A 21,623-nucleotide genomic window follows, 5' to 3' on the forward strand; every position below is an offset into this window, starting at 1 on the left:
GAGCAGCCTTGTTACCCCCACCATCAGCAGATACTGATAATTAATCAACCGAAATGAATCTTTACAGAATAAACAAATCTGTTATACATGAATGATGATTATGTCTCTCTCAGTTGTGAAGGCATTTCATAACTTATTCATGCCAACCTTAGGAAGAGTTTTCCCTTAGGGAACAAAATCTTTTTGGTGAGACCTCTTTTTAGACTGTTTATGGTGATCAGTGACATTGCAGCCATATCCACTGGATATAGGTAGCTGTAAAGAGCGCATGGGGGTCCTGGGGTGATACTCCAGTCCATTCTCCAACAGGGAGAGAGTGGGCCTCTTGATCTGTTTCACGGACACTTTCCATCTTGCTGGCAGCCCTGACTGCACTCTTGAAAGTAGACCTGATGGCTGCTGCATCCGGATGGAAGCAGACAGCTCTGCTGAGAAATCTCTGCATAGGCTACTTTGCAGCTCATGCAGACAGGCATTAACTTCTGTGGCTAAGGAAAAGGGGGAAAAAAGTAGATTAGTCCAGACAAAAAGAGGCTTCAGCTTGGCCCTGAAGAAAATAACCACAGCCCCATGAATAAAATGTACAGATACATTCTAGCTAGTTTCTAATACCATCTTCATGTTCATATTGTAGAAAATTCTCCACAGGTCTCATGCATTTTTGTACATCTTGTGAACAGAGGCTCTGATGGCCTTTGCTCCAACTGATTTTATCAGGACATTTGTATACCATTTTACATCCACCTTTCCATATTAAAATCCCTGCAATCTAACGTGTACATTGTATTCTCAGCACATCTCAATTCTCACCATGTCTCACGTGCTCAGTAGCCACGTGTGGCTCATGGTTATAGTATTGGACAGCAAAGATCTGGAGAGATCTGTTCCCTCTACAACATCTGTCCATGTCCCTTAGCCTAGAGCTTCCAAAAATGCCTGGTGGTGGTTCTTGGGGCTGGCTCCACTAGGATGGCTATCTACATTTAACCAGGGGCTCTAGAGGAAATGGCCTGTCACAGACTGGGACACATACCCCGAGGGAGATCAGGTGCCTTTGGTGATTCTGCCACTTAGAGTAGGCAGTCACCCATCTGACCTATGAATCTTGCCAGGGAGGGTGACTGGATCCAGGGGAGGTCTGTTCCCTTATTAAAGGACACTTTACAGCTCAAGTCCAGAGTCCATCACTGTCCGTAATAGATACCATCCCATCCCACCCTCCCCAAAGTAAATACCTCATGTTCTGCCTCATGTCTGACATTGGCTGGCCGGCTGACTGGCTGTCTGTCTAAAAAGAGGACGAGAAGAACATCAGTACTTGATTAAGCCTCTTAAAAATTGAATGCACTCATTTCTTTGGTGAAGCAAATGAGTTCTGGAGAGGAGAAGTGATTGGCCCACAGTGACACAGCTGCTATGTGGCAGAATTGGATTGGAGTTACAGTCCAGACCCCTTGACCCTCAGTCCATTACATCAGGCCTCAGGTCACTTACTGTGACAATGTTGACAGAGCTCATGAATCAGATCATTTACTAGTGGAAAGTTCCAGGATCTACCCCAGAACTACAGGCTGTTCACCTGACCCATCTGGGTCCACTCCCTTTCTCAAGTCATAGCTTCACACCAAAGCTAAGAAAACCAACAAACAGAAGTAAGCACTCACTGTGATACATGCTAAAGCGGCCAGAAACAGGGCGCAAAAAAAGAGAATTACAAGGAGGTTCCTACTTTCAAGAGGGAGGTCAGGGGAGGTCCCCCAAGGACCTGAGGGATGAAAAAAAGGATCTGGGAAAAGGGCTGGCAGAGCCCCAGGCTGAGGGAACAGCAAGTGCAAGGCCCTGGGGTGAGAAAAGTTTAGCTTGTAGAGGAACTGAAGGCAGCCAGGAAGCGAGGAGTGCAAGGGCCCACGAGGCAGGAGGCCTCTATCTCATATGGAATCTTACAGAGAAAAGCTACACATTCAGTCAGAATTTGGATTCTCCTGTCTATTTTTTTTATAATATATATATTTTTATATATATATACCTATTTTAAAATTGAAGTATAGTCAGTTTACAATGTTATGTCAATTTCTGGATGTTTCAGTCATCCATGAACATACATATATTCTTTTTCAACTCTTTTTCACCGTAAGTTACTAAAAGATATTGAATATAGTTCCCTGTGCTATGCAGTATGAACTTGTTGTTTATCTGTTATACATATATGAGTTAGTATCTGCAAATCTAGAACTCCTAATTTATCCTTTCCCACTCCCTTACCCCCTGGTAACCATAAATTTGTTTTCTATGTCTGTGAGTCTATTTCTGTTTTGAAAATAAGTTTATTTGTCTTTTTCTTTTTAGATTCCACATATAAGTGATATTATATGGTATTTTTCTTTCTCTTTCTGGCTTACTTTACTTAGAATGACATTCTCCAGTTCCATCCATGTTGCTGCAAATGGCATTATTTTATTCCTTTTTATGGCTGAGTAGTATTCCATTATATAAATATACCACAGCTTCTTTATCCAGTCATCTGTTGATGGACATTTAGGTTGTTTTCATGTCTTGGCTATTGTAAATAGTGCTGCTAGGAACATTGGGGTGCATGTATCTTTTTCAATTAAGGTTCTCTCTGGATATATACCCAGGAGGGGATTGCTGGATCATATGGTAAGTCTATTTTTAGTCCTTTGAGGAGTCTCCATATTGTTTTCCATAACAGCTGCACCTACATTCCCACCAGGAGTGTAGGAAGCTTCCCTTTCCTCCACACCCTCTCCAGCATTTATCATTTGTGGATTTTCCAATGATGGCCATTCTCACTGATGTGAGGTGATACCTCATTGTAGTTTTGATTTGCATTTCTCTGATAATTAGGGATATTGAACATTTTTTCATCTGCTATTGGCCATTTTTGTACGTCTTCATTGAAGAATTGCTTGTTTAGGTCTTCTGCCCATTTTTGGATTGGGTTGTTTGTTTTTTTCTTATTAAGTTGTATGAGCTGTTTATATATTCTGGAGATCAAGCCCTTGTCAGTCTCATCTTTTGCAAATATTTTCTCCATTCTGTAGGTTGTCTTTTTGTTTTGCTTATGGTTCCCTTTGCTGTGCAAAAGTTTATAAGTTTAATTAGGTCCCATTTGTTTATTTTTGCTTTTATTTCTATTGCCTGGGTAGACTGCCCTAGGAGAACATTGCTGAGGTTTATGTCAGAGAATGTTTTGCCTGTGTTTTCTTCTGAGAGGTTTATAGTGTCTCCTGTCTCTTTTGATACACAGTGAATTTCATTCTAATCTTAAATGTTGATGTTTAAACATCTTTGCTGCATTATGACCTTAAGAGAATTAGCTCTGCCACCTGCAAGAGTCCATGGGGGATGAAGGTGCCGGCCTCGCTTCTAGCCATATTTTCCTAATGCACTCAGGCAGTAGCAGCAGGAAGGAAGATAAAGCACAGCAAGGGCTGGGGGCCCTGAGGCTGAAACTGTGATTGTGTCCAACTGACCAACAAGTTCAGACATGAACAATTGGGTCCAGTCTCTTCAAATTGGAAACTGAGAACTAACACTAATAGCTTGTTCTTAAATACTCAAGGGCTTTCGTGTTCTCTGCCTTGTTGGAGGTTCAATTTCCAGCTTCAAAAGTAGATTTTTCAATCCTTCTAAATTGATTTACCTCCCTCCCTTCCTCAACCCCTATGATTGCCTGACATTGAAAGATTCTGAGACAGTCAGCCTAGGCATAGGTGGTCTCCATCTGTGTAATAGACTGCTACACGGAGTAACACAAGGACAGAACTGTAGAATGCTAGAGCTGGAAGGAGTGTCAGAGGACAGCTCATTCTATTTTTATTATTTATAACATATTCTTATGTGCTAAATGATTTATAGACATTTAATTAAATATCTTAGCAACCTTGCAAAATGAGTATTTATTCTTATATCTATTTTACAGATCAGGTGACTGAGGCTCAGAGAGGTTGATAACTGACCAAGTGTTGCACAGCCTTAAGTTGGGACTCAGATAGAAGTCTGATCTCTAACTCACCATACTACCTGAAGCTAGTTAGACAAACTGATAGAGAGATAGATTGATGAGGAATTAATAATAAGAGCCAGTGGTAGAATCTACATGATCCATCTTTTCTACATTTTGATTAGCTATAGAGTAGAAAAGAAAGAACATCTCTATAGTTTTAGTGTCATGTTGTTGCTTTGTTTATTTATTTTTTTTTATAAAAACGAAGGTTATATTAAACCAGTTTGGGTAAGACTGTTTTACCGAGCATCTGATTTCTTAAAAACTTACAGAGCTCTTGATACTTTCAGGAATTCTTGCAAAAGAAACTGCAGTACTGGAAGGAATGCTGCAGGTGCCAGGGCTGGAGAGCTCACTGATGCATCCCTGGTTGCTGCTCCTTCCTGCTGGTCAGACACTGGTGGGCTGAAGCACCCACCTCTTCTGATATGTCCCTCCTGAGTGCACTGAGCGGCCGGGGCAGCCTGAGCTTGATTTGCCTCTGCTTTGAGTGGAATTGCTGGGCCCAGAGGACCTCAGCCAGATTCATAAACACAGACTTGGACTTGGTGCAAGACCTTGAGGTTTTCTGGTTCTGGGCCATAGAACTGGGCTCAACCTCTTTAAAGACTTTTGATGTAACTCCCTTGAGCAGTCAGTTTTGCTTTACTGGTATCCTATGGGACTGTGGGGAATGGTACCAAATATTTTACTCTGAGAACTATTTTTTCTCTAGATTTGTTACACCAGTGAGAGCATTTTCAGAATAAGTTATGTTAGGCAGAACTACGGCTCCCCAAAGATATTCACATCTCTATCCCCAGTACCTGTGAGCATGTTACATTTCATGGCCAAAGAGAATTAAGGGAGCAGATGGAATTAAAGTTGCTAATTGTTGTGGGTTGAATTGTCTCCCCCTCAAAATTTCATATGTTGAAACACTAACCCCCAGTATCTCAGAATGTGACTGCATTTGGATACAGGGTCTTTAGAGAGGTAATTAAGTTAAAATGAGGTCATTTGGGTGGGCCCTAACCCAATATGACTGATGTCTTTATAAGAAAAGAAGATTGGAACACAGATATGCACACAGGGAAGACTGCATGAGGACACAGGCAGAAGATGGCCATCTGCACCCGAGGAGTGAGGCCTCAGAAAAAATTAACCCTGCTGATACTTTGATCGCAGACTTTAACCTCCAGAATTGTAAGAAAATAACTTTCTGTTGTTTCAGCCACCCAGTGTTTCATGTTCTCTGTGTCAGTGGAATTACCATTTCCAGCTTCAAAAGTAGATTTTGCAATCCTTCTAAATTGACTTTTGTTATGGCAGCCCTAGCAAACTAATACACTAATCAACTGACCATAACATTGGAAGGTTATCCTGGATTATCTGGATGAACCTGGTGTATTTACAAGGATCTTTAAATGTGAAAGAGCAAGGTAGGAGGGGAAGTCAGAGTGGTATGATGTGAGAAGTGGACCTGCTGTTTGTTGCTGGCTCTGAAGATGGAGAAGGACAGTTGTGAGCTAAGCAATGCGGGTGGTTTCTAGGAGCTGAAACAGCAAGGAAATGGATCATCGCCTAGAGTCTCCAGAAAGCAACACAGCCTGCCCTGCCGATGCCTTGACTTTACCCGTTTTGGACTTCTGAACTATAGAACTATAAAATAGTAAATTTATGTTGTTTTAAACACTAAGTTTGTTGTAATTTGTCAGAGCAGCAACGGGAAACTAATACACCAGGGTTTTGAGCCTGATCTGTGCAACACAACAGGATATAAGGCACAAGCCTTGCTTCTGCACCTGCTGAACATCTGCTGTCCTCATTCCTCAGACCATCAAATCTCCAAAAATATCCCTACATTTATTATTTACCCATGTCTTCTGTCAGTGTTGTATAGGGAATTGGACATTTTTCTTGTGAACTCGTGGCTGGAATAAAAAATTGGAAAGTGCAACTGCTCTGGTCTAATATCTTCACATACGAAATTCAGAATATATTTTAAAATGGCGGATAAAACCAAATCATCATGATGCCTTTAATTGAAACGTCTCCTCATTGGCCTCTGTGGGATAACCTTCCTCAGTTGTTATTGACCTTGGCGCCCCAGGCACTGGAGTTCCTGTTTTCAATGTGCATATTCAACAAATATTTATTGAATGCCTTGTATACGGTAGACGGTGTTGCAGCACCCGGAATATGGCAACGAGCCAACAGAGATGCAATTCCTGCTCTTATCCCAATGCAGGAAGGCAGACAATAAATAAATAAATGTATGCCAGCTGATAAGGGATAGGATAAAATCATAAGCAGCAGGTGAGTGGAGAGGAGCAGATTTCTCGGCTACGGCGACATTCAACAAAGACTTGCATGACACATCTGTGAATTCTCTGAGGTCCAGGATAATGTCTTCTTTACCGCTGTTTCTGTGCCAGGGTCAAGTCCTTATAATGTTGGTCAGGAAAACTGTTTAACACTAGATTACAGGACGATGTTGGCAGAGGCAGCATGGAAGTATAAATAATGTGTTTCATCCCATGGATGCTGGTCAGCGAGAGCTACGTGCTCCATCTTACTGGGGAGTTCTTTGCGCTCTTGGGATATGCAGCAATCACATACGTCTTAGAGCTGAGAGCTTATTCGGGTACTAAATACCATCTGTCACCCCGATACCAGTTCAAGATACCTTCACCAGTAAGCCTTATAGGATGGGGACTTGACTTGAAATCGGGTATTTATATTTATGCCCAAATTTGTAGCAGCTGTATCAGACTTTAGAAGCTTCCTTTGCCTCCTGCAAAGTTCTATATAACGTGAGTGCATTGTGAATCTAATCTTTTATCACTGAACTGGAGTATTTGGCTATTGACCAGGACACTGTGATAGACCATATTGTATTGTAAAGTTAGTAACTGTGACCCCTTTTCCCCAGCAGAACCATGGTGGTGGCTAGTGTGGTCACCACTTCCATTTTGGGGTAACTTCCAATGCTCACATTTTATCTGGATGAAACTGAGGGTCCCCTTGTATTCTGCTGAGGTTGGGGGAGGTGTTCACGTACTGGTATACCTGCTTTGCTCTCAGAAACTGACTGTTCAAGGCCCTGCTCTCAGAGCATAAGATCTCAAAGCTTTGGGGATGTGTTCTCAATCACACTTACTCAAGGTGTCTTATGTTTCCCCATCCTGACTCACCTCCTCCCTCCCCTTCCTGCTTTAACTAAAAATGTTGACATACCTTTCTCCTTTGGATCCACTAAGAAGCTGAATCATATTCCTTTCTGAGCTACCTGCAGCCCACTCTCAGGGAAGCCTTATCATGCTTGATGTGACACTTGGCAGGATTCCACAAACGAAGGATCGCAAGAGAGGGGCTCTCTGTGTCCTTGAGTCAGTGAGTCTCAGCTGTAAGGTCAGCACTTGGGAACTCTTCATTAACTTGTTTCATGGCCCTCTTTTCGCTCTGTCACCCACGTTTATCAGCCCTAGTCTTCTCTCTGCAACATGCGATACACACAAAGGGTCATTATTGCAGTCCATGGTTACATGCCTGAAATTTCTGGTAGATGATGTGTTTTGCCAGCATTCTTGCTGGACACCTTTTTCTGTAATCTAATTTGGGAGCGTGCTAGTGGCAGTAGTGGTGCCTTTTGTTTGCTTGTTTGTTTTTAACGGAGCTGAGGAAAATCAGATCTTTCGAGCATGGTCAAAGGATATGTGCATGGCACAGCTGCTCGGGGAAGGTGAAAGCTCAGACCAGGACACACTGCTCACTTTTCTGAACCCCAGGCTTAGGCTGACGCTCAGGCTGTGTGTCAGCCCCCAGGTTTCACCAAGGTTTGGATTGGCTGCTTTCCCAGCAGGCCATGTTGGCATCCGGCGCTACAAGACACAGGTGGCCTGGGGGTTTGTATTGGTTTCCTGGGGCTGTCATCACACAGGTCCACACACTGGGTGGCTTCAAACAACAGAATTGTTTTCTTTCACAGTTCTGGAGGCTAGAAGTCCTAAATCAAGGTGCTGGCTGGGCCGCACTCCCTCTGAGACTCTGGGTAGAATCCTTTCTACCTCTCCTTAGCTTCTGGTGGTGACTGTTGATTCTTGGTGTCCGCTGGTTTGCAGCCATGTCTCTATCATCACTGCTTGTTTATCACATGGCTTCTCCTGGTGTGTTTCCTTGTCTTCTTACAGGGACACCAGTCCTAGTAAATTAAGGGCCCACACTACTCCAGTATCACTGCATGTTAACTAATTACATCTTGAATTTCCAAATAAGGCACATTCTAAGGTCACGGGGACTAGGACTTCTGGAGGACACAACCCGTAACAGGGTCTCTTCAGTCACAATTCAATGCCAGCTTCTTTTAAATGGCAGGGAAGAAGGTGGTTTGGAGACAGACAGGAGGGACAACTATGACACAGTGACTTATCAGGAGGGCATGTAGGCCTGTCAGGATGAGAGCAAAGTATCAGGTGCCCAGCCAGCTTATACTTTATCTTGTCAGATAATGTTTCACGTCACGCTATTGTTTATAGGTCACGTGGAAGTCAAGGAGCATCCTTCCTATTTCAGGGTTTGTGACAGCTTAACTCTTTAAAAATCTCATATTTTGAGGAATTCTAGCAGGGCAGAGAAAGCTTAATTAACTGAGTCTGATGCCAAATGTCAGTTGAAATACTCTTTTATTCATATGTGGTTACATTTGCATCCATAGTGTGGTGAGTTCAGTAGGTAGACTAATGGCTCCCCCCAAATGCCCACATCCTAATCCTTGGAGCCTATGAATCTTACCTTATAGGGCATAGACTTTGCAGATATGGTTATGTTAAGGACATAGAGGTGGAAAGATTATCCTGGTTTATCTGGGTGGACCCCAAAAGCCATCATAAGTGTCCTTATGAGAGGAAGGCCCAGGGAGATCACAGACAGAAGAGGCGATGTGAAGGAAACAGAGTCAGAGACAAAAGATGCTGTGTATGCTGGCTGTGAAGACGGAGGAAGGGGCCATGAGCTCCTGGAAAATGCAAAGAAACAGATACTCCCTTAAGTCTTCTGGAGGGAGTGTGGCCCTGCTGACACCTTGGCTTTAGCCCCTTAAGGTTCATTCTGGAACTCTGACCTCCAGAATTGGAACAGAATAAATTCCTGTTGTTGTCAGCCACCAAGTACGTGGTGGCTTTGTGAGGGCAGCCGTATAACACTTACATTCAGAGTATGATTCAAAAAATGATGCTCTCTCTCTATACACATAAAGGTAGCAAGACTTGAAGAAAAAAACAGAGTGAAATGTTAACAGCAGCTGACTCTGGTGATAGAATTGAGTGATTTTTTTTTTGTCATTACTATGATTTCCTGAAGTTTCCAAGAAAATATCTAACAGATTCTTGATTCTGTTTCTACTTTTTTTTTTCTTTAAAAGTTAAGGGAACATTATTTGGTCTTACGGAGTCTTAAAATTCTGACACATGCTAAAACATGGATGAACTTTAAGGACACTATGCTAAATGAAATAAGCCAGTCACAAAAAGACAAATGCTGTATGATTTCACTTTTATGAAGTACTGAGATTAGTCAAATTTATAGAGACAGAAAGTAGAATGGTGGTTGCAGGGCCTCGAGGGAGGGAAGAATGGCATGGTTGTTTAATAGGTGCGAAGTTTTGCAAGATGAAAAGAGTTCTGAAGATTGGTTGTACAATGATGTGAATGTGCTTAACATTATTGAAGCGGACACAAAATTTAAGATAGTAGATTTCATGTTATGTATATTTTACCACATTAAAATTTTGAAGTTTATCTACATTATAAAAGGAGAGCATCAGTGATGCCTTTAAAGATAAATATGCAGTATGTGATGTGGTCTTGGTTACATGAGGTTGTATTTTCTCTGCACCTTTGTAGCAGCCAGGGCCACCACTCCACATGAGCTTTAGACTTGTCCCCTGCCATCCTCTTCTCTATTAGATCTCTTGTTTTTCCTTTTGTCTTTATTCTTTCACTCCTTGGTTGGTCTTTCTCTGCTACCTCTGAACACATTCAAGTCTTTCGGGTCTTTGTTCGACCTCTTGAGAGTATGTTAATCGCTCCTTTTTGAAATACTTCTTTCTTTGGCTTTTACAACATAAGCTGTATACTGCACATACATTCTGCTTACAGACAAGACACACACTTCAAAACACTCCTATTGCTGATCTCTGGTGTCCTTCTAACATCCACACCAGGGGCCACTGTGCAAGACTAGGTGACTTCCTTTCTCTTGTCTACCCCCATATATGACTAATTTTGCCTCTGTATTCCTCTAGCCCTATCCAGTCTCTAGTTTCAGGCTCTCAGCCTATCTGGTCTGGATATTTCAATAGTTCGATCTTGCCTCATCCTCCACACCGCAGGCAGACTGATCCATCTGCATTGTAACCCTGGCCATGCCACCTGCCCTAGAGCCCTTCAGTGAAGGTGCACACCCTTCAGCATGGCACCCAACACCCTCCATGACACGGTTCCCACCTGCCCGTCCAGACTCGTCTTCCGCCAGTTCCATAGCGCGTTACCCTTCATTACCAACCACTTTCATAACTTGCTACGTTTCCTCAGCCATTTCTGGGTGTCCTGCTTCTCCTGCTTCTTTTCTCTGACTGGAAAACCCTTCCCCTCCACCTCACTGGATTAATACACAGCCACATTTCTTCATTCAGCTTAGGCATCGGCTCCTCTAAGGGGCTTCCCCTGTCCTCATTGTTCCCATAGTGCCCTGGGAAGAGGTTGTTGCCTTAACAGGTTATATCCAAGTTAACTATTTATGTGCCTGCTTTCCCACTAGCCCTTACTTTCTTTAGGGGGAAGGTCCATCTCTCAAGTCATTTTGGTGTTCCCAGTACCTAACACAGTGCCTGGCACATAGCAGACAATCAGTGTTAACTAATTAAAATGATTCATAGGAAACACTTTTGCTGGTAAGTTCTAGCCATAATCCACAAAACATTTAAAGCCCTTGCCACCTGACCATCATTGCCTTAATTACAGGCCTTGACAGCAGGGACAAATGAATGAAATTCTTATAAAGAGGAATAACACCGCTGGAGGTTATACATTCAATTTTTTCATTGAAATTTTCACATGCTTATTTTAGTAAGGCCTGTTTTTTTGGGGGGGGGGGGTGGTTGTCTTTGACCTCTACCAACCTATATGCAGGACTGAAATGAAATAGCCCCACAAATATATGTTCTGCACTGCATACACCTGTGTAGGACTTGGAGTTTGCCAAACCTGACTTAAAAGTAGCCTTGCCAGAGATACTACTTTGCTACTTTCCTGTCAACTGGCCAGTGCTTTGGGAGGCATTATATGGCCCTGCTGAGTGGAGCCCCTTTTAAAGGGAACTGACAAGATCACCTGGCTAAACATGTGACCTGCTGCAGTTCTCAACTTTCCCAGGCTGTGTGCCCTGCCCATGAGTTTCCAGGGCCCTGGTGTGGCCCCAGGGACCAGCCGAAGCCAACAGTGTCCCTCCCGAGGCCACCTGCTCCCAAAAGACAGGACTGCACCCAGCCACCGCCCCTCGGCCCTTGCCGAAGAGGTCGCCGCGGCCGTACAAGGCAGCCGGGGTCACGTGCGCGAGCTCGGTCCGCCGCCCCCGGACCCAGGCCCGCCCCGCAGCAGGGCAGAGGCCGTCCGGATCACGCGCGCCCGGCGGCCCCGGGCCGGCCCAGCCAATGGGCTGGCGGCGCCCGCATGACCCGCGCCGGCGGGAGGGCGTGGGGAGGCAGGCCTGGCGCGCACGCTGGCGGGCTGTATCGCCGCCCCCGCCGCCGTCGGGACGGGAAGTGAGCCGCGGGGGCCCGCAGCGCCTGGGAGCTGGAGAGAACGTCCCGCAGCCGCCCGCACCCGGGGCGAAGCATGGCGGTCGCCAAGGTAAGCCCTCAGTTCCCCCAGGGGGTGCGAGGGGCCCGGGCGTTCACCTGCTGGGCTGAAAAGGGCGCGGGGTTGCTGTTCCACCTTGCTCCTGGGCAGCACAGGCGTCCAGTGCCGGGAGCGAGGCCCGGGGCTCGGGGCCGGACCTGGCAGCAGAAACTTTGCCGGCTGGACCCTCCCACTTGGCCCGAGAGGGGAGTCGGCGCCTGGCGGACTGAGCCAGGGCCCACGAGGAGGAGCGGGCGCGATTGCGGTGGGCCCGGGGCACGGGAGGTCTCGGGTCAGCAGGTCCCCCGGCCACGCCAGCGCGCTCCTGACCCCAGTTGTTATTGACCCGAGCTGCTTCTAGGGTGCACGGGCCTGAAGCCTGATCCTATTAGGTTTCAAAGGCTCCGCCTCCCCGCGGGTGGGGAAGTCACCTTGACTTCCGTTTTGGAGACTGCCAGGGAGAGTTGGCCAGCGCGCCTGTGCTAAAAACTCCAGAGGACCTCCCCCCACCACCCCCACCTTTCTCATCCTTCTCCGCGCATCTGACAACACTTACATACCGGCCACAGCGTTTGAGAGGCTTCTTTTCAGAAATGACAAAACAGATTGTCCTGGGAGCTTGTAACTCTTGTGAAGTCCTACTTAAAAGGAATTCTGCGTAATGTGACTCATTCACTAACCCAGAGGAAAGGCAGCTCCGACAGCTTGACCTTTCCTCTTTCACCATTTTTTGAAACCTGGACACCATTTCAGTCTCTTTGGACTCCACTTCAACTTTTCTGGCAGAATACCATATTTAGTCCCAATCACTTGACTCATTGGAATTTATTGCTTTTAATTTTTAAGTTCACCAAGGTAGCCCTTTAATCAAGTCTATACAACTTCTTAGCTCATTTTAAGTGCAGTGAACTTAAATGTACCTAACATTTTAAACATTTGTCCTTAATCAAAACTCTGATAACCCTCAAGAGGAAAACATGGCCAACACATCATATTCCTATTTATTCAAGCAAACTAATCACATTTGCAATGGAAATTGTAAGCAGACAAATACATTTAAATGCTGTTCTGTGACTGAAGTTTCTTCAGGCTCCCCAAATCTGCAGGCTTCTCCCTGTTCCTAGACTATCTGGCCTAAGTGGCCTTTCTCTTTTCTGTAATTACTCTGAGTTCTCAGCCTAGGGAGTGTGCTCTGGGTGTGCATGTGCAAACACACATGTGTGTATATATATATATATATATATATATATACACACACACACACATATATAACTGTAAAACTGTTGTAGGTAGATTCTCTGAGGATTACTGGAATTCATTTTTGGAACCGACATTAGCCCTTTCAAACATAATAGCCCTTGACCTTTTCTTTGCATTAAATTTGTTTGCAATCAGAGTAAAAGTCTTGGTATGAATTAGTTCTCTAAAGATAACTTCTTCCAGGAGAGTAGCTGGGAGTAGATACCCACAGTTGACTGTCATCTTTATATCTGTAGATGAATTAAATAATTTTACTTAATTTGGAGGTAAAGTAATCAAGGAGCCTAAATTGAGGAGTATGCACATAAATGGAGTTATAAGACTGATGAACTAGTGTAAAATAGAATCAGTGACATGGAAGCAGGTTTAACTTTTTGGTTGTATTTTTATTAAACTGTCACATCATATCAATGAGTGCAGTTGAATTTCAGCCAGCTAGTGAGAGTCAGGGAAAATGAAACATTTCATTTTCACTCTTTGGGAACTTGTGTTTTTGGTTATTTATTCATTTAAACTTGCCTCTTTTTAGGATTTCTGATGGCTCTCGTCCTATATACATATATTTACAGTCCAAAAAGACATAACAAAATCAAGGCAGAGTAGATGAGGAAAACAGAATAAAGGGAAAGCAAGATGAAGCTAAGATTAAGCATAGTGGAAAATAAGGATGTATGTATTTGCTGGAGGTGATTGAATTTTCTAGCAGCCAAAGCAAAAAGGAAGGGATCAGTGAGGTCAGTTACTTGGAAGAGAGGTCTCCTTGTTCTGCTACATGAGGGCAATTTCTCTCCATGTCCTTTTATGTGCGGTGAGCAAACTGCATTCAAAACTGCTCATGAACACAGATATATGTTTGTGGGTTCCATAAAGCCATTTCTTGTAACGTCTGTCATTGTAGCTCAAGGGCAGTGCAGTAAATGTAGTCTTAAAAGATCCCCAGATGAGCTGTGATGGTCCACCTTAGTCCTAGGTCCTTATTTATTTGTCTTTGAACTCTCCTTATGGGGTGATTCTGTCAGCTCCTAGGCAGTGCTGGGCAGCCTGAGTTAAAGACCGTGCTATTTGCTTTTTCCTGGAGCACAGATATTCCATGTTGCCCTGTTGAACACAGAGCCGTAGGCTTAACAGTCTTATCTGGCGGTAGGAATGACATCGTCTCTTTAACTGAGGATCCTGACTAGGAGAGAAGCCCACCTCAGTGGAGTGTCTGAGAAATTGGGTCCAGAATCTGAAACTCAACAGTTGTAGGTGAATTCCTGTAGTCACTATGGTGAATTATTTGAATATTTAAACAGATTTGATATTTTCTGGATGAATTTAGCCACACTTAGCAACTACTTGATCTCTTGACCATTTATTCTTTTTTTGTCTTTTATGTATTCAAATGTAACTGACTATTCCTGTCCCTCTTCCTTTAAATAGTATAAATAGGAAGACTGAGAATCTGGTCTTTGGTCTGCTTTTATTTTAATTTCTGCATGGAGATTACTGATGCAAGAGGTATTTGTTTTTTCCTGAAAAAACATTGATCTAAAACTTAGTATTTTGAGATGAACTCAAAAAGCTTCCATTCTCCTGCTGCCTGCTTTTGTAGGCATGATCCTTATGTGTTCCCTTGTTAAATGGTACATGATAAGTGTTATGCCTGTACTATTTGTGTTGTTTTGAGTGTTTCTTTAAAAAATTTCCAAACATTGTCCTACATGTATTAAAATGAAAATGAGTTTTAAAAATTATATTTTATATATCTCTACAAAAAATGCATTTTTAGAAAGGAGTAATAGAGAGGTTATCCTTGTCTTCCCCTCTGCCCCCTTTGGTTGTAGCTGGCATTCCCTCTTTGTCATTGGTTGAGTTTATACATTAAGAAGGATGAAATTAAACTAGGCAGACCTTTTCAAAGTTAGAGAATGCTCCCTTGAGTTCAGACATGAGAAATGTTCAGGTGTAAACAGGACATGGACCAATAACTTGAGTGAAATCAGCTCAGAACTAAAAGAAGAAAATTTGGAGACAAACTAAAGCATTAATAATAATGAAGATTTGGCCTGCAGGGCTGGTACTCTTAGTATTTCTCTTCCATTCTTGGCTTGAGTTGTTGCCATGATCATTGATTCATTTAGAATTGTGTGTATTGCGTTCTTCCAAATGCGACTATGCTAAAGATACGAACATGACCTGGACCTTTGGGCCTTCAAGAAGACCACAGCCATAGCACAGGCTAAATCCTTTCCTGGAAGTGCCCCAACTAGGGTTAATGCCATCACAAGGGCTAGGAGGACATAAGGGAAGGAGCCAGTTTCTGAGGGAGTGAGGGGAGGGAATGTCTCAAGGGTAGTGCTATTTCAGCAGGATTGGATGGGGGAAGAGGAGGACCATTCCAGTGATAGGAAACAGCAAATGAAGGGCAGAGAAGTGCAGCACCTGCTGCATTTAGGGGATTGCAGGCAATAACATAAATAGCGTGGCTAATACTCAGTGAGTGTTTACTAGATGTGAGTTTCAGTTCTAAATGTTTTTCATTATTAACTAACTCACTTAATTCCTCTAACAGTCCTGTGAGTTATGTACCATCATTTCTGGTTTATAGATGAAGGCTGAGATGCCAAGAGGTGTGTAAGTGGCCTAGGATCTGATAATTAAAAGGTGAAGGGGCTGGGGTTCAAATGAGCCGGTCTGGATCCAGTCTGTGCTCCATACCTTCACCATACTGTCTGCCTGGTAGTTTAGCACGGTGCAGAGGAGAGTTATGGGAGGGGGAAGATGGCTTGAGAGGGGAAACTAGAGGCCTCTCTTAAAGACTTTTATTTAAGTCTTGTAACTGTAAACTAGACTTTTTTTTGGACTCACACAGTGCTTACTGTGTGCCAGACATTCTCCCAAGTGCCTTACAAGTAACTCAGTTTTCATAATACCAAGAAGTAGGTGCGGTCTATTTTTGTCCTCGTTTTACAGGTGAGAAAACTGAGGTCCGGAGAGGTCAAGTAATTTCCTCAGGGTTGTACAGAGAATAATCAGTGCAGCCTGAATTTGAACCCTGTCAGTCTGTTCTCTTCACCCCTGCTCTGCCTATCTCGGCCTTAAAAAGGGCTCCATTTGCAGAGGTACAGGTGAGAATTCACATGCCATCAATTATGGGCACGTGTATTTCCTGATCATCCCAGTTCAGTAGTTTGTACCTGTAGAATGCTTTTTGTGCTTAGTGTATGCGTCGTTGTTAAGTGGCTTTCAAACTGTAGTGCACAGGCCAGAAGTTGTCGTATGCCTGTTCTTTTTTAAACAGCTTTATTGAGATAGATATAGTTCATAGGTCAGACAGTTCACTCATTTAAAGAGTACAAGTCAGTGGTTTTCATATTTAAGTTAAAGGTTTTGTATTTCAAGTTAAAGGTTTTCTCTCCCTATGGTTTAAAAACTGCTAGGTATTTGGTATCATAATAAAGCTGACCAGTTTTTGTGCTGGACAGGAAGGAAAGAAAGTTTGAATTGTTTTGATGCCATCATGATGGTGGTCAGTTCCTGTGGTTTCCCTGAGATTTGGATTTAGAGTTTGTTAAACTGATGAAGCTGGATAGGCCTTGGGGTTTACATAACACAGTGGTCCTCATTCCTTCCCTCATCATCCTGTCCCTTTTTACCAGCTGAAGCAGTGGAGTCCTAGAAAAAATTGTAATTGGTCCAAGTTCCCATGAAACCCCTTTGCTTTTGGCCTTATTGTAGGCCAGGGGTTCTCAGCGCACTGTAGTCCTCCAGACAGGTGTAAAACGGCTGATGCCTGGGTCTCCTCCAGAGGTTCTGATTTAATTGGACTTGGCTGTGATGTGAGCCTCAGGGGTCTTTGAAATCTCCCAAGTGAATCAAATGTGCTTCTAAGATTGCCAGCCATGGCTGCAGGCTGTTTTCGTGCTCTTTGCTTCAGTTAATCCTCTGGGGGTCCTTCTGTGGAGTAAGGAGGGAGTGCAGTGAGAGAAACACAAAGCCTTAGCATGTCCATTCAGAAGAAGGATGCATAGGGGCCCTGCAAGTTCTCTTCTGTCTTGGCAGTTTCTTTTCAGCCTTTCTGCCCCTTGTCTCCTTGGTGCTTAGGCATCAAGCTCATACAGTTTTGTAATTATCCTAGAATATCGGTTTTATCACCAAATGAATTGAAAGGTCCTTTTGTCTCGTGGTTTTCTTTATCAGAGTAGGTGCTTTGAAGGGGGAAATGTTGCAAAGAGTAACGTAACCCTGGTCTCGCAGCCTCTTCCTTGGCTAACCTAGTTGGGTGCCCACGTGTTGTCAGTGTTCCCTAGTTAGGTGACAGGGCTTTGCAAGTGTTGTTCAGCAACAGAACACAGAAAATAGGGAGTGGGGAGAGGGAGGGGAAGGGTTCAAAGTCAGTGTGTAGGGTGAGAAAACCAGGGATCAGGTCTTCTTGGATATTGAGTTCTTTTATAAGATTGCTAGAGGACTCTGACTCCTTCTGCCCCTGTGACCTTCCGTTCGTTCTGTGACCTCTCTGCTTTTGTTGAATTCTGACAAGGAAGCATTCCTTCCTGTGTTCTCCATGGGCTGTGAGGATCAGGTCTGCTGCACATAGTCCATTCCTACTCTTCCCTGCTCTGCATTTGCTGTTTCCTAAGTACCTATCCTTCCTGCACATTCCCTTGAATGTCTTTGGGTGGGTCTTGGATCTGAAGCATGTGTGAATCTGCAGATGGGTTGCTTCTGCTTGGCAATAGGGAGGATGTGCCCTTGTTGCAGTGATGTAATTCCCTTATCAAAGTACTTCATAGCAACTGAGCAAGCCCTTTTTTCATGGCCTATTTAACCAGACCCTTTTGTTGGGTCAGATCAACCCCATGAATTGTGGCTGTGGTCTCTTAGCTCAGAATTATTCCCAGTGGCTGATTTGTAGAGGGGTGGTCCGGTTTGTTGGTTGGAAACGTTTATAAGAGAGTACTTGTGCTCACCATTTCCTTTGGCAATTTGCTGTGTAGCTGCGTGAGTGAAAATAGGCCTGGATGTTTCTTTTTGACTATAGGTGCTGACAACACAGCAAAGTTGGCAGTGTTGAAATTCTTAGCAATTCAACCTAAATAAACCACTCTATTTAATGGCTGTTATTAGGCTGGTAGCTTTGTCTTGATTTCCCATGTAGTCACAGTTTCCACGTGTTTTCCATGAAAACTGTTGACTTGATATGAGAGATATTTCAAGATAAACTTACTGTTTTCTGGTAAAATATCTTTTGCATAAGACATAAGACAGTAGTACAATTTGTAAGAAAATTGTATAAGTAAGTGTAGGGGAGGAAAATTTCCCACAACCCTGTAGGGTGCCTGGTTGGGTCTGAAAATTAAAATGACAAAGACAGACTAAGAAAAGAAAAGCATACAGATTTTATTGAATTTTTATGTGTGCATAAGAGCCTTTACAAGAGAATGAAAGTGATCGGAGCAGAAAGCTTTTACACCTTTTAGACAAAGGAAAATAAACTTGTAAAGAATTAACAAGACAAAGGAGTTTGGGCTAGGGATAGTAAATGGTGAAGAAATAACTAGGAAGCTATTTCTACCTAAGGGTGAGTTTAACAAGATTTGTGTGTGTAGATTTCTCGTATTCAGCTTTTCCATCTTCGGTGATAAGAATGCCTTCCCTCCTTCTGGTCCAAGGAGGGCACCCTTTGCAGGAGAGTTTTATGACTGGTTTCAGGAAAGAAGGGTGTGGGAGGTGGGGGAGTTAGAATGACCTTTCTGCTCCTACTGTTTTCTCAGACTCCTTCAGGTTAAGATACCAAGCATGCCAAGGTACCATATTTGTGGGTAACATGTCCTGGAGCCCTGATTTGAACAGGCTTTTAGACCTAGGTGCATGTTTCTTAGTTTTTCTGAGTTAGGCATGATTTGCATTATGTCCGATCTCAGTCACAGGTGTAGTCTGAGCTGCAGAGGACCCCCGACTGCTCTGTTAGCACCACTTTTTCATGTGGGCAAAGGCTGTAAGAACTTCTTTTAGGAAAAAAAACCCCAGTAGGTCTAATTTAATGAAAGAGCCCTGGATTAGAAGGCAAGAGAACCTAGGTCTGCTGTTTCCACTGATAGAGAGAACGCAGACAAGTCTGACTTCTCGGGGGGGGGGGGTGTTAGTATCCCCCTGGGGGAAACAGGGGCCATCACTGACATCTGTGATGAGCAAATGAAGTGTGTGAAAACACTTTGGGAATTCTTAGGAATGTCAAGAGATGTCTGTTGGAGACCTGGGACATTTCCACCTAACTGAAAACTAGGGGACATCAGTATTATTTGACCTACCTGAACAATTATCTGATTCTCTAAATGGTCTTCTTGGAGCTTTGCTACTAAAAGTTTTTGGTCCAAAGACCAGCAGCATTGGCTTTACTTAGGAGCTTATAGGAATTACAGCATCCTTGGACTAATCCCAGGCCAAAGATTCCATTGCATCAGAATCTATATTTTAAATGGATCCCCCAAGGGATTGTATGTACATTGAAGTTTGAAGAATATTAGCCTGGAACTCCTATTACTGTATAATTAAATGTAGCTGCCTTTCTGAGCTAAGAGTACAGCACCTTTTGATTTGATTATAAGTCAGCCCAACTTTTTGCAGAATTAAATACATAGTGATTAAAATCTAGGATAAATTTTAGGGTTCTTTGGGCTAATTTTGGTTCCACATTCGGGGCCAAGACATTATTTTGGAACATGTCTCTGAATTATTATTGAGAGAATGTATGATTCTTATATAAGGGTTGTCCTCCATTTCTTTACTACACACCATACTTAAAAGTTCCTGAAGATGAACTTACACCTTTTCTCTTTTTTGACATCCTCTCCTCATCCAGTGACCTTTGTTCTAAAACTGTTGTGCTGTCCTCCTTATTTCTGGCCTCACAGGACCCTGTGTGCCACTCCTTCCTTCCTGGAACACCTTCCATTGGCTTTCACGACGTGCCCTCTCCTGGTGGGCCCCTTACCTGTCATATTAGTCCTTTATTCTCTGTGGCCTGCTTCTTTTTGCCCTTGTGCTTTCTTCTGAAATGTTGGTGTTTCCCTGGCCTCTGCCCGAGATCCTCTTCCCTCTGGCGGGTGATGCTCCGTGTTCCTCCCAAGCCGGGCCAGCTCTCTCAGGTGCCAGCCTTGCATTTTTGGCTTCCTGTTGGAAAGCTCAACTTATCGGTCTCAAAGATATTCCAAACTTGGCTTGCTAGAATTAAATCCACCTTTTTGGTCACTCCTGACTTTCAGCTGCAGCTCAGCTTTCCTTTAGTAGTTTCTGGTTCGTTCACCAAGTACTTGTGTGGGCAGCCCGGAGAGACACCATTGGCAAGAAGTTGGATGCGGGCAAAGAGAGGGGTCATACCCTTCCCCTTCCCTGGAGCAGTGTGTCCTGTGCCCCCCCTTTATGTTCGGGTCGTCATTCCTTTCTTGCTCCAGCGTTGCCATAGCTCCAAGCTAGTGTTCCCTTTGGTCTCTTCCCAGCACCTTCCTCTCCGTTCTGCCCAGAACTGTCAAAGGAAGCTTCTAACATTGGCTCTTGTGGCCATGTTAAGAGCAGTCCTGTGTTCACAGGTATAGCACTTCACAGCTTTTAAAAAGTGTATTCAAGTGTGTTATTGATACCAACTGTATGCCGGCTTCTGTACTAAGTTCTGAGCTTCCTGAAATGAGTAAGCTGTTGGACTTGTTTTCAGGAACTCATAGTCTCTGGAGGTTAACTAGATAATATGCAGACCCAGGCTTCATTATTTGATCTTTACAGTCATCTACAAGGTAGCAGGGAAGGTGTTGTAACCTCATTTCACAAAGAAACTGAAGGCTTAGAAAGTTTATACAAATAACCATAACAGCAGCTTACATTTAATTTAACACTTACCAAAGCCAGGTGGTGTTCTAGGCACTCTCTACATGAAGTAATTTAATCTTCACAACAATCCTGTGACATGTAAGTGTTGTTATTGTTTCCATCATATGGATGGGAAAACACATCTGTACAGAGTGGTTAGGTCTCTTGAGGCACAGAGAGGTTAAGTGACTTGCCCAAGGTCACACAGCTTACAAGCAGCAGGGCTGTGATTTGAACACAGGCAGCCTGGCTGCAGAGTCCATGCACATGCCCACTGTACTGCATTGCCCTCTTTAATTTACCTTGCTGCACGGTATGGCTTCATGTTGCCTACAGGATACAGTTCAATCTTCTTAGCCCGTTTATGCCTCCTTGGTCTCGGCTCTTGTCTAACTTTTCTAGTATTACCTCACGCTCTTTCTCATCTCATATCCTCCACAGTGGTTTGTAAGTGGGACATATCCAACCGCTGTCCACATTCCTTGCCATAGAGCCATGGCAACAGTGTAGCAGGAAGAAAAGGGAGCCTGTTTGTTTAATTTAGAGCTCAGTCAGAGACAGGAATGTTTCTTGTCATTCCTCTATATTGGTGGGCAGATTTTGTTTGTTTTTTT

General features: G+C 43.6%; 1 protein-coding gene across 2 annotated transcripts in view; it reads left to right on the forward strand.

Moving 5' to 3' along the window:
• Positions 1–11,759: 11,759 nt before the first annotated feature.
• Positions 11,760–21,623, forward strand: part of SLC25A13 (solute carrier family 25 member 13) — a 179,888-nt gene continuing 170,024 nt past the window's right edge. Inside the window, exon 1 of one of the 2 annotated variants that reach the window (XM_031454931.2) lies at positions 11,760–11,916. In XM_031454931.2, coding sequence (XP_031310791.2) covers positions 11,902–11,916 — 15 coding nt within the window. In that variant the 5' untranslated portion in view covers positions 11,760–11,901. The remainder of the gene's footprint in view (positions 11,917–21,623) is intronic. The other variant, XM_031454932.2, reaches the window with a different exon arrangement.

The sequence above is a fragment of the Camelus dromedarius genome, chromosome 7, assembly GCF_036321535.1.
Source record: "Camelus dromedarius isolate mCamDro1 chromosome 7, mCamDro1.pat, whole genome shotgun sequence".
Lineage (NCBI taxonomy): Eukaryota > Metazoa > Chordata > Mammalia > Artiodactyla > Camelidae > Camelus > Camelus dromedarius.